Source organism: Lynx rufus, unplaced genomic scaffold, assembly GCF_022079265.1.
Source record: "Lynx rufus isolate CCGP_SWC_20201006 ecotype Redwood Valley unplaced genomic scaffold, mLynRuf1.p SCAF_6, whole genome shotgun sequence".
NCBI classification, from domain to species: Eukaryota; Metazoa; Chordata; class Mammalia; order Carnivora; family Felidae; genus Lynx; species Lynx rufus.
Genome location: NW_025814878.1, coordinates 142,918,769 through 142,935,619, shown reverse-complemented (window position 1 = coordinate 142,935,619; position 16,851 = coordinate 142,918,769). Strand labels below are relative to the sequence as shown.

The window sequence follows — 16,851 nt, the reverse complement described above, 5'->3', positions numbered from 1 at the left end:
GTCAAGAATTCTTTCTTAGCCATCAGCTCCAGACCGCCACCACTCCAAGACCCCATTAGTAGTAATAATAATAATAATAATCATATAATGTTTTTGCTCTCAATCTCTCAAAGTTTTCGAGATGACATGACTTGTGATACTCCAACACTGAGTACAGCAGCAGATGTGAAGGTGCAGCCCATCTTTTAGGAGAAGCAGACATTAGACTTGCAGAAACCTTAAAGAATGCCACATTTCTCAATAACATTTATTTTGCTTTGGAAACAAGTGATTTTTCATAAAACATGTTTTTCCTATTAACTTATCGTTGGTTTATTATTGCTATTTTCATATAAATTATAAATACAGTTTTTTTTTTCAACGTTTATTTATTTTTTTTGGGACAGAGAGAGACAGAGCATGAACGGGGGAGGGGCAGAGAGAGAGGGAGACACAGAATCGGAAGCAGGCTCCAGGCTCTGGGCCATCAGCCCAGAGCCTGACGTGGGGCTCGAACTCACAGACCACAAGATCGTGACCTGGCTGAAGTCGGACTGCGCCACCCAGGTGCCCCATAAATACAGTTTTTAAATGTTTCAGTTTCAACCTTCAATGCCATAAATGTTCACAGATATAATAACCCAAGTGAGCAAGACTCTTTGGGGTCCTCAATAATTTTTGAGGTATCTTACTTAAGTGGCCTGAGGTCAAAACGTTGGAAACTGCTGCTTTGCCCACTGAACCTGAACCTTGCGATCCACTCGGGGCAGTTCTCACCAGCTCAGCTGTGACCTTAGCCCTTAAGCCATACTCAGTCACTGAGTACTGACTCCCAGTTTATTGAGGGGACACCCGAGCCAGGCCAACACGGGTCCTCATCTTTCATCTTTCTTCAGCTCAGTTCTAGGCTAGGAGTGCAATCTGGAAATCTCCGGGGCGGGGGGAGGGATAGAAACGGGACCACCAGCTCTCGAGCCCCCATAGCTGTAACTGAGGCTTGACAACACCCAGGCCCTTGTCCCCTCCCACCCCCCAGGCTTGGCTTCCCCGTCCCTGACCTCCTGTTATGGTCTCCCTCCCCTTACAGTGGGTCCTGTGTCCCTCACCCCGAGTCCACAGAGCCTGGTGCCCGGGCATCAGGCTGACTGTGTCACGCTGACGTTAAAACCCGTCACTGTCTCCCGCTTTCTTCCAGGTTGGGAGCCGTGTGGCAGCACGGCTCCGAGACCGGCCCGTGCCCCCGTGGTCACCAGCAAGTGAGTCGGGAAAGCAACAGCCTGATGAGGGCCAGGCAGGGCTGGGCCTGAAGACGGTGTCCAGGAGGCCTCTGGAGGCGGCTCTTGACATGACCCGTTTCCTGCCAGGGGTGCCGGGGCCCTCTACTTGGCTCCGAGACCAGGGAACTGACCCTGGTGGCTGCGCTGGGTCCCCGTCCTGTGAAGGATCAGGCCGCCCTCGGGCACCGCGACCCCCCGGGCCCCTGTGAAGGCTGGGCAGATGAAGAGGGGGCTGTCATCAGACCCCAGCCTGAAGAAGGGTCTCAAGGGCCCAGAGAAGGGTGAGCGGGGACACGTGTAGATGTGTGACCTGTCCCTCATGTTATAGAAGGAGATATCTCCAGCGTCATGGTCCAGAAAGACGCCCACGCGGCGAAGGCGCTCTTTCAGGGGGAGGATCTTCTCGGGGGAAGACAGGACCCGGTATTGGTTTCCAAACATCTCCAGGGTCCAGAAGCCATTCTGAGGAACCAGTAAGGCCTCTCCTTTCCTCTCGACACTGTCTCTGCACAGCCCCAGAGCCCACACCATCACGTTTTCGACCTCCACCTCCCAGTAGTGCCTCCCTGAGGAGAAGCTCTCCAGGCCCAGGACACAGGGCCGGCAGTCGAACCTCTCGGGGTTGTCAGGCACACTCTGCCTGGAGGGGCCTCGCCTCACACCTCTCCGGTCCTCTGTCAGGAACAGCTCAGGATGTGCCGTGTCTGGGTCTAGGACCACGTCAGCTGCAGAGGAAGTCTCCCGGTTAGGTCTGGGGTCTCAGGAGACGGTGCTACTCCCGGACCCCAGAGAGGGCCCAGGAAGGTGGTGGGAGACCCCCGTGGGGAAGGCCCCCTGCACCTGCTCCCGGGCAGGAAGCCGGCTCACAGACTTGCTGAGGCGGCTGGTCTGTCTCCCGAGTGAGGGGACACTGCCTCAGGCCGGGGACAACCCTAAACAGTGGGGGAACTTTAGCAAATGAACTGAAGTTAGTGGCCCCTGCTTTCTGTCATCATCCTCAGATCTGCCCCCTTGTCTATTCAAGACGGAAGGTGTCTGGGACTCTCTTTACCTAGGAAGTTCCCAAGCGGGGCCTAAACCAGCCAAGAGGCCCCCTCTCCCAATGAAGCAGTTTAGGCCAGTTTTTCCCTGCGGATTCCTGGGCGGCAAGAGGTCCTTTCGCAGGTTGGGTGTGTTCCACCAGCTTAACCGGGCGACAGCTGATTGAAGTGACTCACAAGGGCATCCTTCACAGGGGACAAAGACAGGAGAAGGTCTCCACAGGCCACCCTGCTTCTGCTCTATCAACACGGGTGTGAAGTCTCCGTCGGTGACCTCTCTGGACACGGGGAACGCTTGGGCCCCCTGCCATCCCGCGGACGGCTCCCCACCACGGCTGTCGGTACTCAGCCCAGCTACATTTCTATCGCGTTGAAGTGACTTTCTCCCTTCCCCGCGTTGTTGATACGCCTGACTCTGACAGTTTGGAAGTTCACCCAAAGAGGAAAGGTCCGAGGACCATGGGGTCTGGTACGGCCTGGACTCCTTGGCGCTTTGGAGCACAAGGGGAGACACCAGCAGAGGCACAGTGCTCGTGGGGATGAGGCATTAGGATCCTGTCCCCACACCACCACCCCCCCGGCCACCCATCCCCCCTTCCCTCCCAGGCCAGACACACAGTAACCTGGGAAGCAGAAAGGCGTTTCTTAAGAGCTGGGACCCAGGGCTGCAGGGGTTACTGCCAGGGAGCTGACTCCGGCCCCCCCACCCCCCGCTGGCCTGCACCCCAGTTTGTGTGCGCTAATCGCCCCGGTGGCTGGCCAGTGGGCAGGAGTTGTGGATGTGAGGGAGCGTCGGAGGCTCACCGGCATGTAGCAGGGTTCTTCTCCATCCTGCAACAGAGGGACAGGCAGGGGTGAGCTCCGGGAGGGGGGGACAAACGGAGCAGAGCACCGACGACGGCACGGGACACGTCAGGAAATGCCGCACTTACGCAGTTCTTCTTGAAGTTGCTCTGAAAAATAAACAGACGCACGCGAGTGTCCTCAGTGGAAGAAATAAGAGAATTTGAGTTTGAGTCACACGAGGAAGGACGGGCCTTTCGTGGACACCACGGGCCCCCTCCCCTCCTGCCTATGGGACTGTCAACGTTCCACAACCAGTCTGTGAGCCCGGGGCGGGCCTTCTGAGTGTTCGTGGGGTTTGCTTCTGTTCCACAAGACTGGCCTGTGTGCAGGGGGGTGGCGGGGCCTCCGCAGAGTGGGAGCAAGCTGCGAGGGCGGGGCGGGTCACAAGAGGCCACCGTTCCCAGCCCCTTGCTGCCGCCTCCGTTTCTGGCCTCCCTGTGCCCGGGCTTCTAGCTGTCAGAGCTGTGTCCCCCTGTGACCGTGACCTGTCCTCCTGCTCTTTTACCTCCGATCTCACGTTCTTTCTCTTTTTCCACATCTTCTTTCCCCAGTTCCTGACATGCGGTTTCTCTCTCTTCATTCTCAACCTCTTTTTCCCGGTGGACTTTCCTGGCGAGACAGAGGACTCCAGCGACGAGGAGCAGCAGAGAAGGCGGGAGGGCAGCGAGGCCCGCCATCCAGGGGAGTGTGCTGGGGGGCAAGGATTCTGAAAAGGGAGCCCGAAAAGCCCCATGTCGTGAGAAGAAGGAGCCCCAGGATGAGAGAGCCCCATTGGAAGAGCTCCCTGGGGTCCCTGCTCTGCCGCCTTCTCTCTCAGAAACCCCAGAGAGGGCCCCTGGCCCTACCCCGGCTCATCCCGCGGCGATCGCCGGGGCTGGGGGCCCAGGCGACAGAAAGGCAGCACACCTGAGTCACCGTGGGAAGGATCGGGGTGAACCGAGCTAACTGGCCACCACCAGGCACGAGCTACCATCCCTTCCTTCCTGCCTGAGATTTTGCAATCCCCTATTCTGGGCCGCTGTCCATACTGCCTGCAGTCTATCCTCAGCACGGCAGCCGGAGCGAGATCATGTCACTTCTCTGCTTAAAACCTCGCAGTGTGTCCCATCTCACTTGGACCAACTCACTGACGTCGCCCCGCCTGCCCACAAGCCACGCCTGCCCTTTGGGGTTCCCCCAAACTGCTAGACAGGCCCCTGCCTCAGGCCCTTTGCACGTGCTGCCCCTGCTTCCTGGGTTGCTGGGTCCTCAAATATCTGCCCGGTTCATTCCTCACTTGCCCAACCGCCATCTTTTCAGCGACGACTTCCCTGAGCATCCTCTTTGTAATTACAACTCCCCCATGCCCCCTGGCGCTCCCCTCCCTCCCCCCAATTAATTTTCCTACGCTACTTATCGTCATCTGATATAGTCTGCAGCTTAATTAATTATTTCACCTCTTGCTCTCTGCTACTCTCGAATGAGGGTAGGGCTCTTTATGTATTTTGTTCACTGATTTATCTTTGCTTTCTAGCACAGGGCCTTGAGCACAGGTGATGCTTGCTAAGTATCCGTTGGACGAATGTGTGTGCGTGTAGATAGAGTCCCGCCCACCCCTCCACAGGAAGGGAGACCAGGCAGCACCTCCGGGTGTAGGTAGCCACTTGTCCATACCGTTGTCCACTTGTGACTGTTCTGAGTGTTTAAACGTGGCCACAGGGGCCCCTGGCTGGCTCAGTCAGAAAGAGCAGGTGAGTCTTGATCTCGGGGTCATGAGCTCAAGCCCCACGGTGGGTGCAGAGATTACTTAAATACATAAATACACTTTAACAAAAATAAAACAATACAAATTGCTGCAGAGAAAAAACCACCAGATCGACCCCCAGAGAAGACTGTTTGGTTTTCCCCTTGGGACGAGGGGAGCGGCCTCCAGCTCCGTGGGGCGCAGGACCCCTGGCCCCACGTTTCTACCTCCCCAGACTCCAGTCTGTCCGTCTGAGGATTCTGCCTCCACCTGATGGGCCTCCAGAGGGCAGGGCACCAACCTGGAATGAAAATCACAGTTTCCTTCTCCTGGCCAAGCAGGGTGTTGTTGACGGAGCAGGACGCGTTCCTCACAGAGCAGTCCCTGATGATCACGGCCACGGTGACCGTGAAGAGGCCGTCGGCGTCCACAGTGTAAGCCTCCTCCAGGGCGGGCATGATCTCACCGTAAGGGTCCCTCCACACCGCGTGGGGCTCTGGGTACCACCCTACGGATGTGCACTCCAGCCGGATGCCCCCGTCCTCATGGCCCTTCATTTCAATGAGGGGCTTGGAGCCCAGGCCTGGGGACAAAGACCAGGGCTCAGCTAAAAAGGCAACAACAGTGTCTTAGCCAAAGTGTCTTAGATCAGCTCCCAGTGAGGAGAGCCCAGGGAAGGAGACAGACGGCCAGTGGCCAGTGGCCAGAGAAACTGGTTATGCCCACAGCACCCTTGCCACGAAGGGGGGGGAAGGAAGGGAGGGACAGAGGGAAGGAAGCAAGAGAACACCAGGAGACCAAGAGGCCAATGGATCGTGAGATCTCTGAGGACAGGATGACACGGCACTTTGCTTTGTGCTCTACCTATGACCCCATCACAGTGGCACGCATCCGACTGTCTCCTAAGTGTTCGTTGACCGATTCGATTCAGTGAGAGAGGTTAGTTTGCTCACTGCTGGGTGACAATGTGCACTCTGGCCTGAGACAGGCAGGTTGAGGATTTCACTTTCTGTCCTGGGAGGACTTCCCAGTAGCATTGGCTTCCCGAAGCTCCAGAATCACATGACAAGGACAGAAACCTGCCAGGCCAGCAGAGTCTTAGGAAGCTTTTGACCTCGAGACACTGTCCCTTCTCTCCTGGCTAATTAGGGTTTCACATGACCGCAGGTCATAAGGAGTGGTTGGATTTTAGGAGAATGGACAGAACTAGAATACGAAACCTACCCTTCCCCCGATTCAGGGAAGTTTACCTCCCGGGGGGCTCAGTCAGCGAGGTGAGTTCCTTAAGTCCCTCCACAACATCTACCTAGTAGAAAGATCTAGATGCTCATGGGATCCTCGAGAAACAATATCACATCTTCAATGTCAGCAGAACATCACACAAAAGCCTGAGCCCAGACTTTTTCAACTTACTCTATCTTTAAAAGAGAATACTAATGCAAGACCTGAAAACTCACAGTCTTAGGAGACTTCTGCCCCATTAGCCAGGGGTCCAGCGATCATCCAAACTGTTTTACTTTATTTTACTTTATTTTATCTTATTTTATTTTATTTTTATCCATTTTAGAACAACTCAGCAAAATAAAATTCCAGTTTATTGCTGGACCACATTGTCTCATCCAAACTTCTAAGTAATTCGTTTGTTCAGGCTAAACACCAAATTAAAAGATAAAATTGAGACAAATTAAGAGGCAAAAAGACAAAATTAAAGCAGCTGCTTAAGCCTTAGTGCTACCTGCTCCATCCGATTTTTTCCAAGAAGAAAGAAACAAAGAAACAAAGAAACAAAGACTAGTTGCGTATGGAAAGGCTCACACAGAAACTCTGAAGCATGACAAGACTCAAAAGAATTGGGCAGGTTGGAAGGAAATTCTACAAAACTGGGTTCAGTAAGGGCAAGCATTAGACAACAGACTTGAGGACGAAACCAGCCAACCAATTAACCAAATGAGAAAACAAGAAACGCACAAACAATTCCACAATTCAGCTCGGAGCAGGGCAGGCCAGGCCAGGGTCGCGTTTACAGGGAAAGGACAGAGGGTTCCCACCGCATCCAAACCCATCCCGGTCGCCTGCGCAGGGCCGCTGTGAACAGAGTCAGAGCACCAGGGTGAGAAATCTTCCTGCCACAATATTTTCTATTAACTACATACAAGGTTGCCCTTCTCAGTAACAAAGATGGGGGCTCCTACCTTCTGTGAATCGAGGCCTATTTAGGGGGGACCTCACTGTCCCCTAAGCCTTACTTCCATGGGTCTGATCCACTGAAATGCCATTGATTTATGTGTATCTTTAAGGCTTTTCCAGTCTTCAAATGTTTCTTTTAAAATATAACACACTGGCCCCGACGGTGAGATCATACCTTAAAACCATTATTAATAAACTCCTAGAAATCTCGGTTTAAATGCCACTTCTAGGGGCGCCTGGGTGGCGCAGTCGGTTAAGCATCCTACTTCAGCTCAGGTCACGATCTCGTGGTCTGTGAGTTCGAGCCCTGCGTCGGGCTCTGGGCTGATGGCTCAGAGCCTGGAGCCTGCTTCAGATTCTGTGTCTCCCTCTCTCTCTGCCCCTCCCCCGTTCATGCTCTGTCTCTCTCTGTCTCAAAAATAAATAAACGTTAAAAAAAAAAATTTTTTTTAATGCCACTTCTATTCTGAAACCCTGCAAGATTCCTCTCGGTTCCATTCCCACGGCTTTCCCTTGGGGTCAGCAGGCGTGGTGATTAATCACACTGTAATGAACTCATCTGTACACGTCAGTCACTCTCACTACGGTCAGTATTTGCGCAAAGGGGGGGAAAAAGGCAAAATCAATGTTTATCAAGACAAGGGATGTCCGTATGTCATAGTTTGCTGGACAGCCCTGGTGGATTCCAGTTGTCCCCATGCTTCTTACTCTCAAAATCAGAGAGTGTGAGTGACAAAGTACGTGGTCCCCCATCTAGACGCCAGGGGCCAGGTGCGGTGCCAGATGGGGCCTCACACCGGGTCCCTCTGCCCAGAGGGGCACCGCTCACCCCTCCGTTCTGTTCCTGCTCCATTGCCATCCTTGCGGGGAAGCTGGCTCTGGCCATTCTCCCCCCCCCCCCACCCCCCAGCACTCCCAACCCTTTCTCTGCTTTCTTTTCTCTACAGTGCTCACCACCACAGGATATAAGATCCAGTGTAATTAATTATCATGTTTATTGGCTGTCTGCACTCTCTAGAATGTGAGCTCCATGAGGGCAGGAAACTTCGCGTATTTTGTTCACTGATTTATCCTCGGTTTCTTGGAACAGTGACTTGAACACAGGAAGGGCTTGTTGAGCATTTGTTGAATGAACTTGCGAATGTCTATGATGAGAGGGAGCCCAAAGGTAAATTTTCCCACTCTGAAATTTTGATATCAGCAATTTCTTTTTTTCCACTCATTCATTTTACAACTATTTTTTTTTATTTTTTTTTCAACGTTTATTTATTTTTTTGGGGACAGAGAGAGACAGAGCATGAACGGGGGAGGGGCAGAGAGAGAGGGAGACACACAGAATTGGAAACAGGCTCCAGGCTCTGAGTCATCAGCCCAGAGCCCGACGCGGGGCTCGAACTCCCGGACCGCGAGATCGTGACCTGAGCCGAAGTCGGACGCTTAACTGACCGAGCCACCCAAGCACCCCTACAACTATTTTTTAAGTACCTACTAGATGTCAAGCAATCCGCTAGATGCCGGAGATATAGTGGTGAATAACTGCTGGTGTTACTCAGTTCCTGATTGGTTCTGGTTGTGATTTGGACTATAAAGCTAAAAAAAAAAAAATCCGGTGACAAAAGCCTGAAAAGGTACTCTGGTGCCGTCCACCAAAAATTTTCAGTTCACCTGGCCACACGGTTGGGATTGCGTTTCCGCTCTCCTGTGCGGTGAAGGACGGGACTGGCTTTGGTCAATGAAATGTGAGTGTAAATAACATACCGCCCCTCACCGGCAGAGGCTTTGCGAGCCAGGAGGGCATTTGCCAAGCTCTGTCCCTCTGCCAAGGGGAACTGCAAAGCTCCAGATCCCCGAGGAAGGTCCCTGTGAAGTCGAGCCCCACCTGACTCATGAGGACACGTTTCATGGTCAGAAACGGACCTTTGTTATTTTCACGTACTGAGTGCTGAGGGCTGCTTGTTACCAGAGCATCTCCCAGCCTGCCCTGACTAACACACACATCAAAGACGATTAAAAATTTGGACTGACCACAGGCTCACAGGAAAAGGTTGAAGAAGCAGATCGGAGGCTCAGAATGAAGACAGCGCAGGCATGAGATGATGAACAGCACCTAGAGCCTGATGCAGCAGGTTCATTTATCCATTCAATTACTATTCGTTGAGCACCTACTATGCCCCAGACATGGGCATACAACAGGAGCAGAATAGGAAAAAAAAAAAAAAATCCCTCTAGTGGAAGAGACATAATAAGCAGGATGAATAAGCAAAGTGCGTACTACGCCAGAAGGCTATACATGCTGAGGAGAAAATTCAGGAAGGGGAGTGAAAAGGGTCAAGGTCAGTGTTTGACCCTCCCAGTCGTGAAAAGCAACTGACTAGAAAGAAGAAATGGGTTGGGGCACCTGGGTGGCTCAGTCGGTTGAGCGCGGCTGACTTCGACTTCAGCTCAGGTCACGATCTCAAGGTTCGTGAGTTCGAGCCCCGCGTCGGGCTCTGTGCTGACCGCTCGCAACCTGGAACCTGCTTCGGATTCTTGGTCTCCCTCTCTTTCTGCCCCTCCCCCGCTCATGCTCTGTCTCTCTCTGCCTCAAAAATAAATGAGTATTTTAAAAGATTTTTAAAAAAATTTTTTTTCAACGTTTTTATTTATTTTTGGGACAGAGAGAGACAGAGCATGAACGGGGGAGGGGCAGAGAGAGAGAGAGAGAGAGAGAGAGAGACACAGAATCGGAAACAGGCTCCAGGCTCTGAGCCATCAGCCCAGAGCCCGACGCGGGGCTCGAACTCACAGACCGCGAGATCATGACCTGGCTGAAGTCGGACGCTTAACCGACTGCGCCACCCAGGCGCCCCAAGAACTGTGAGAAAATTAATTCGTGTCGCTTAAGCCGGTCTATGGGCTATTTTGTTATAGTGGGCCGAATGCACCCGGTCAGGAGAAGGCAGGGCTCTATTCGTTGATATGAGTAGCGGTCACATGGGTTACAGTTCATAGTAATCCGGTAATCTGTACATTCATGTTTCATAAGTTTTTCTGTCTGTGTATTGTATTACACGCTAAAAATGTCAAATTCTAGAACAAGTTACTAAGGAAGATCCCCAGAGATCTCTGAGTAGGCATAAGAATTATCTCTAGAGGGGCGCCGGGGTGGCTCAGTTGGTTGAACATCTGGCTCTTAATTTCCGCCCAGGTCATGAGCTCGAGGTTCGTGGGATCGAGCCCCACGTCAGGCTGCACGCTCTCCCTGGCTCAAGGCTGTAGCCGAGTCCCATGCCTACGTCTCGAGAACCGATGCCCACAGCGTAGCAGGTGGTCGATGCCCACAGTGGTCCTGGGGCAGGAGGGAGCCACTTTCCCCGCTTAAAGAGGATTCGAGGCACAAATGTGCTGGTCTGCCACGGGCCTGAGGTGAGGAGAGAAACCTTCCCCGCGAGCGACACTGAAAAAGCAACCGAGCAAAATGAAAGGACACACCTGCAACCATCAGCCGCATGATGGCTTCATCGTAGGACCTGCCTTCTTGGAAGTAACAGTGGTAGATGCCATTCTCGTGCGCTGTGACATTGTGTATGACGAGTGCCACGCTCCCCTGTTTGATGCCGTCGCTCACAAAGGTCGTCCTTCCTCGGAACTCCTCCAGCTGTTCCTCCGTTCTCTCTCGTCCACCCTTGTACACGAGCACTGCCCGCGAGAAGTGAGTCCGGAACCACCGCACTTCCATGTCCTCGGCGTTCTTCTCGGGGGACAGGTGGCAGTGAAACGTGGTGTCTTCTCCCACCATGGCCAGGACTGGGTCAGCTGGACCCACGACAGTAAACTGGGCTGTTCGACAGAGGAGCGGAATCAGACGGGGCACAGCCATCGGATATGGAAGGCAGGAAAGGAAGTAGATACTCTGGGGGGACGACTTAGGCTTTCCCAGGGCCCAGGGGCTTCCCGAGCTGCGGATTCTGGGGGCCAGCAGCCCCCAGCAGCCGAGGTCTGGGCACCAGACACCCGGTGGGGTTCTCCGCCCCTGGGGCTGCTTCTCCTTTGTGAACAAAGTACCAACAGCACATCCCGAGGACCTCCCAGACCCCGTGCTTGCAGACACGGACCATCCCCCAGTCTAGCACAGGGCCTGGAGTGTAGCCTCAACTCGAGCGAGTCCCAACCGAAATGTGTTGTAAATGCAAGATACACGCACACGCAATGCGGAGATGTTAGAACGCGAAATGTTATCTATCTCACTGGGAGGTATTTCCCATCAGCTCAAAGTTCAAATAGCGCTAGTCATTTGGAGTTAAGCCAGATACCCTATGAAAGCGCACTTCGTCCGTTTTCTTTTCACTAGTTTAAACGTCGCCGCTCCAAAAACGCAAACCCTGTACGTGCAGCCCGCCTCGGGGGCTCTCACCGTGTTTCTCCTACCAGGCGGCGCTGGTGTGAAATCAAGGAGCCGGTGCAGAATGGAAGGTGCTTGACCCCGACTGCAATACCTCTTGACCCTCCCGACTCGGGCGTGCATTTTCCCCTCTGCAAGGCTGCGGGAGCTGGGGCGCCCCCTACCTGAGAGCAGGGCACACCCGCAGAGGAGCGCCAAGAAGAGAAGCGAGCCCCGCGCGCGGCAGCGGGGGGCGGCCGCGCGCTCCATCAGCGCCACCGACCAGGCAGAGTCAGCGCCCGACCGGAGGCCTGGGGGCACCAGACGTGGAGAGACCGGCCGAGGAGACGGGGCCCCAGCTCCGATCCAAGTCCAGCTTTCCTGTAACCGCGGGGGGATCGTCAGCGCGCCCCACGCTGTCTCCGGGTTCAGGTATCTCCCGACGGATGGGCTCATTAGACGTTCCCTGGATTAAGCCAACGACACAATGATCGGGGAGGCAGTTTTCCGCCCTCCCCGGCTCACTTCTCCGGCCAGAGTTGAGTTTCTTCAGCCGTCACCTGATATTTTTCCATACCCTTCCCCTCCCCCCCCAACCCCCCAGGAATCCCGGGGTGCGCTGGGAGGTACCCCAGGTACCCCAGCGGCTCCTCTCCCGGGGACCCCGCCGCCCACAGAGTGGGTTCCCACCTACCGCCCCACCCCTGCCCCCAGAGGGGTAGCGCTACCCCTCCTCCCTCCCTTTCCTACCTTCTAGAATTAACTTCTGCGTTCTCTTTTCTCCTCTGACGCTCAACTAACTGATGATTTTCCTGTGGTCCGTCTTCTGTCTAATCTCATAGTCACAAACAGAGAACAAACCGCCCTGAAATCGGAGAAGAAAAAACAAAAAACAAAAAAAATTTACCTTCGCCTTCCATTACTCGCGGAGTGCCCAGCGGCAGGACCTGAGACTAGGTCCACTCTGACCGCAGAGTCCCAAGACCTCAATGAATGGTCTAGAGCCCAGGATTGGCCGACTGTGGATGGGCCCAGCCAATAGTATCCCTGAGATCCCTGATGAGAGATCACCAGTTACTAGGCAGAATACACAGACAGTTTTAAAATCTCACTGCTGCAGACAGCCTTTTGAGATGAGCTGACCTTTTAAAATTTCCTTTTCTTTTTTCCGAAAGCAAGGTAACCACCAGGAGAGATATCTGAGTGTGTAGCGGCTGGAGTTGGGGGTGATGAGGCAAACACGAGCAGCCCTCTTTCCAAAGCCAGAGGAATCTGTCCCAGTTGCTGGGTTTGTGGGGAGCAGGGAGGAGGGCACCGGAGAGAGAAGGAGGGATCGCAGGGAGGGGTGCAGAGGTAGTAAAGAAGGTGCCGTGGCCATTACGGGCTCCCTGCCATTCATTCAAAAACTATTGAGTGAGAGATGCTAAGGATGCGAGTTTGAGATGCTGAGTCACCCCAGGGAGGTGACATACCAGCGGGGACAGGAAGGTGGCACTGAACAAAGGCCTTCTCCTTGGGCGTCACGCTCTGTCGGTCTGGTTGAGTCCAACATCCTCTACACCCACACGGGTCCCCCTCCCATGCCCCGCAGACCTCAATCCGACCATTGTATAGCTTTGTTCTAAAGTCACCTTCCCAAAGCACATCTCTTCATGTTTCCCCAAGGGCCCAAATGCTTCCCCGAAGGCCTCCAACTCCCTTCTGCTTCGATTCAAACCTGTGCAGCTAACACACCAGCAACGGCTCCCCTGGCCTCCTACCCCGCTGCTGCCGCCGGCCCAGCTCTCCCTCGCCCAAATCCTTCTCCACTTCCGCCTCTTGAATCCCTGCCCCGCCTTCTTGTCCCCTCCAAGAACGACTCCAGGCGTTCCCGGTCTGGAGCGTCCTCAGACTCTTCTGACCCCCGAGGCTTTGCCTGTTACTATATTCTGTCCCGCGTTATCGTAGGTTAGGGACCTTGCACGTCCCCGCAGATAACTTGCACCCTGGGATTCCTCTCTCCCCCTCTCCCCTGCAAGTCCCAGCGGGGGGCGCCGCACACAGCAGATGTTCAGTGCGCGAGTGAAACAGCTAAGTGCCACGCCATGCCCCGGCGGGCAGTCAGATGCGCAAGGCCTGCCCTCTGGCCTGGCCTGGGTGGGACGTCCCCACCAGCTCCAGTCCATGGGCGGGGAGGGGGCAGCGGGGGCCTTATCACAGGGACGCCTACCGGAAGACAGGAAGTGAGCACGGCTAAACGGATGGGAGTGGAGGGAGGGCCGACGGATCTGATCAGGCATTCACTGCACTCTCGGGGGCAGAGCCTTGTAAACAGACGGCGTCGATGTCCGATCCCACACCCCCCCCCACCCCCTCAGGCGGAAGGTTCCCGCAAGGTGGCTCCCCAGGTGCCTGCTTTCCTTCTTCCCCACCTGAGAACTTTCTCTAACACAAGGATGCTTGCTGCTTCGCGTGTACACAGCCTGACCTGGAAGTGCAGGGGAGTTAACCCCCCCAGGGGCGGATGGGGCTGTGGGTAAATGGCCCAGGCTCCCCCCACCCCTGCTGCGAGGATTCTGAGAACACTGGGTGGGATTGAGACCCATTGCCCATATGGTAACCAACTAGTTGAGGTACCCTTTATGCCATTTTTTCACTTGGTTGACTTTTTTTTTTTCCTTGTATTTATTTCTGAACTTGGTTTCCCGGGGGGGGGGGGGTCATTTCCCAGGTCGACGACCTCAACCTTGACTCAAAAGTCAGCTTTTGGGGGCACCTGAACTAAGACGAAAGGAACGAGGTGGAAACGTTGTCACACGCTTTGTCCAACAGCGAGAATGATCGTTTCTGGAGAAGGGCGCTCTGACGTCTGTGCCTGTTTTCTCTACGGAGTGACATTGCACATCCTGTCATGTGTCATTTCGTTTTCTGCGAGCTAATAATTTATGTCCTTTGCTCGTTTCTCTACTGGGCTGTTTTCTATTTGAAGGAGATTCGATTTTTCTGTAAGGTGTGAGTTGTATAGATTCCCCCCCCCCCGTTTTGTCATGTTGTCTTTGCTGAAGGATCTAGTATTCACCACTTCTCGTCGTCTGTTACAGATTCTGGCCCACAGGCAACACGCAGGAAATGTTTGTGGGGGGAGACAGCTTGGTGGGGGAAAGACACATCTCTGGAAGGAGAAGGCTGGGGATTGCTATTCTGTGTCTCACCGTCCCTGCGAAGACACAAGTCACCGGCAGAGAATCGACATCCTCCTTGGAACAGCCGCTCTGCCCGAGGCTGCGCGGGGTCCTGACCTGTGACGCCGGTCGGTCCCAGGCCCCGGGCTGTCCCTTCCTGGCTGAAGGGGGAATTCTGATCATACAGGACACACGTGCCCCAGCGCTCTCTGCAGGCGCACAGACCCTCTCCGTCTGCAACCCTAGGCACCGCCGAGGCCCGGCAGACTCTCTCCCTTGGCCGGTCTCCACTGTGCCTGGGGCTGGGGACACAAGCCGGTGGACGTGCGCTCCAGGCGGACCTGCCACCTTCATAACCCTTCGTTTCAGTATGAACCTCTGTCAGAACCCAGCGCCGGACAAGGAGCTGTGAGCCAGCGTTCTCGGGGCCACCAGCATCAGCAAGACTCAACAGGCACCGGAGGGGACGCTCACACTGGGAACTTCAGGAAGGGGTCACTAAGGAGCTGTTCACAAAAATGCGGGATGGAGCTATACCCAGGGCCGGGAACAGGGGACCCGTGACCACCCACCCCTGACCCAAAGGGGAGGAGGCAGAGAGGCCGTTTTGGAGACCTAAAAGAAGGCGGTCGTGCAGGCAGGGCTCTCTTAAGAGGAGCCGTGAGCTGTGGAGGGGAGTGTGGCCAGCGAGCAGTGGCCCTGCAGGGACAGAGCCCAGGGAGATAGTGCGCCCACAGTGCTCCCTCCTCTCCCCTTCTTCCATCTTCCGCCCTGGCTCCCCATTGACCAAACCCAGCAGAAGCCACAGGCCAAGAGGGCGCCCTGAGGAGAAGAAATGTAACCCTTGGACATCGGCCCGGACTCAGTGTCCTGACGACCATAAGCGATTTCAGGGAACATCGACATCAGACGTTATCACCGTGACGGATCCAGACAAAAAACGAGACCGCGCGACCACTGCGTACGAACACGGAGAAAACCGTGAATGCTGGTCCACACCGCAGCCAGGCCCAGCCATCCTCCTGTCCTGGCTTTGAGAGACCGCTGCCCCTCCTCCAGTGACAGCTTTAGCCTCATGAGATGCAGCCTTCCCCCAGACAGGATTTATGCCCACCTGCAGGACCGCCCCTGCCCCACCTCCCTGAGAGCATCCCCTCCCTGAACCCTCCCCCAAATTCCCTAACACGAGCCCAGACTCCAGGCCACGTTTTCTCTGACGCCCTCTTGCTGAGACCGGGTTAGAGGCGTCGGAAACCACTTCTCCACCGCAGAGGTGTCCTGGGGGGCCTTTGATCCGGGAGTGCGCTCAATGGCGTCGCGGAAACAAAGTGGGAAGGCCGCGCAGGCTTCCTACTCGTGACCAGCCGGGGAGGGGGGGGGCTTTCGGGTGCATCTGGAGCGGGAACTCCGCATTTGTCCCCAGGTCCCACAGAAAAACGAGCAGGAGCCCAGGGGGCCACGTGCCGAGATGGTGTGTCTGAGCAGCTAGACCAGCTCTGGACGGTTCGCTTACTTTGTTATAATCTATCCTGTTCATCCTCCTCTTCATTCGTATTTCTTTCTATTAAAAAAAATTGTAAATGTCTATTTATTTATTTTGAGAGAGCGAGAGAGAGAGAGAGAGAGAGAGAGAGAAAGCAAAGAGAAATTCGGAGAGAGAGAGAATCCCACGTAGGCTCCGTGCTGTCAGCGCAGAGCCTGATGTGGGGCTCGAACCTGTGAGATCCTGGTCAAGAGTTGGATGGTTCATGGACTCCACCACCCAGGTGCCCCACTATTTATTTATTTCCGGCCCTGATTGTTTGTTTGTTTGTTTGGTGCCTTTTAAAGTAACTTGCAGACATCAATGCATTCCGCCCCCCCCCTCCGCCCCCCGGTGACTTCAGCACCCCTGTCGTAGAACACAGTTCTGAAATGCTCAAGGCACTGACACTGTACTTGAAATACGTGTAGGAGTAACTCGAGGTTTATGCTCTAAAATGATCAGTGGGTTGTGTTTATCTGGGCACCCTTGGCTCTTAAATGCCTGGCCATTCCCAGCCTTGTCTCCAGTCTGGCCCTAGGTACCTGGCCTTTCCCAGTAAGAGTCAGGAATGCCTCCAATAGGCTTTTGTGAGCAGGGGGCCTCGGGGACTGCCCCTTGGGATGCCTTCTGTCCAGTCTTTGACACCCGCTGGGAGAAGCGCTCCCTTCTCCACTGACATCACAAGAAGGGACTAGATGCTCTTGAGGACCTGTCCGATGACGTAGGGCCCCACAACCCCCTTGCGAACGAGTG

The 16,851-nt window shown here is 54.7% G+C and overlaps 1 protein-coding gene across 2 annotated transcripts; it reads right to left on the bottom strand.

Annotated features, from left to right (window-relative positions):
- Nucleotides 1-1,007: 1,007 nt before the first annotated feature.
- Nucleotides 1,008-12,369, bottom strand: LOC124528413 (butyrophilin subfamily 2 member A2-like). 2 transcript variants are annotated; one of them, XM_047102019.1, is made up of 8 exons: nt 12,320-12,369; nt 11,598-11,878; nt 10,524-10,871; nt 5,167-5,448; nt 3,648-3,848; nt 3,229-3,249; nt 3,101-3,127; nt 1,008-1,981 (listed from the first exon to the last, which is right to left on the bottom strand). In XM_047102019.1, the coding sequence occupies exons 2-8, from the start codon at nt 11,866-11,868 to the stop codon at nt 1,359-1,361; spliced, it is 1,773 nt and encodes a 590-aa protein (XP_046957975.1). In that variant the 5' UTR covers nt 11,869-11,878; nt 12,320-12,369; the 3' UTR covers nt 1,008-1,358. The 2 variants fall into 2 exon arrangements, with proteins under 2 accessions (XP_046957975.1, XP_046957974.1); XM_047102018.1 differs by lacking the exon at nt 12,320-12,369 and adding an exon at nt 12,163-12,311.
- Nucleotides 12,370-16,851: the final 4,482 nt, after the last annotated feature.

Bases quoted from the DNA above. Each gene is read 5' to 3' on its own strand.
- LOC124528413 (XM_047102019.1), bottom strand. From the start codon at position 11,868: ATGAGCCCATCCGTCGGGAGATACCTGAACCCGGAGACAGCGTGGGGC. The intron at 10,872-11,597 runs GTAGGGGGCGCC...TCTGTCGAACAG, and splicing joins CGGGTGTGCCCTGCTCTCAG to CCCAGTTTACTGTCGTGGGT. The intron at 1,982-3,100 runs GTGAGCCTCCGA...CTTCCTCTGCAG, and splicing joins AAGAACCCTGCTACATGCCG to CTGACGTGGTCCTAGACCCA.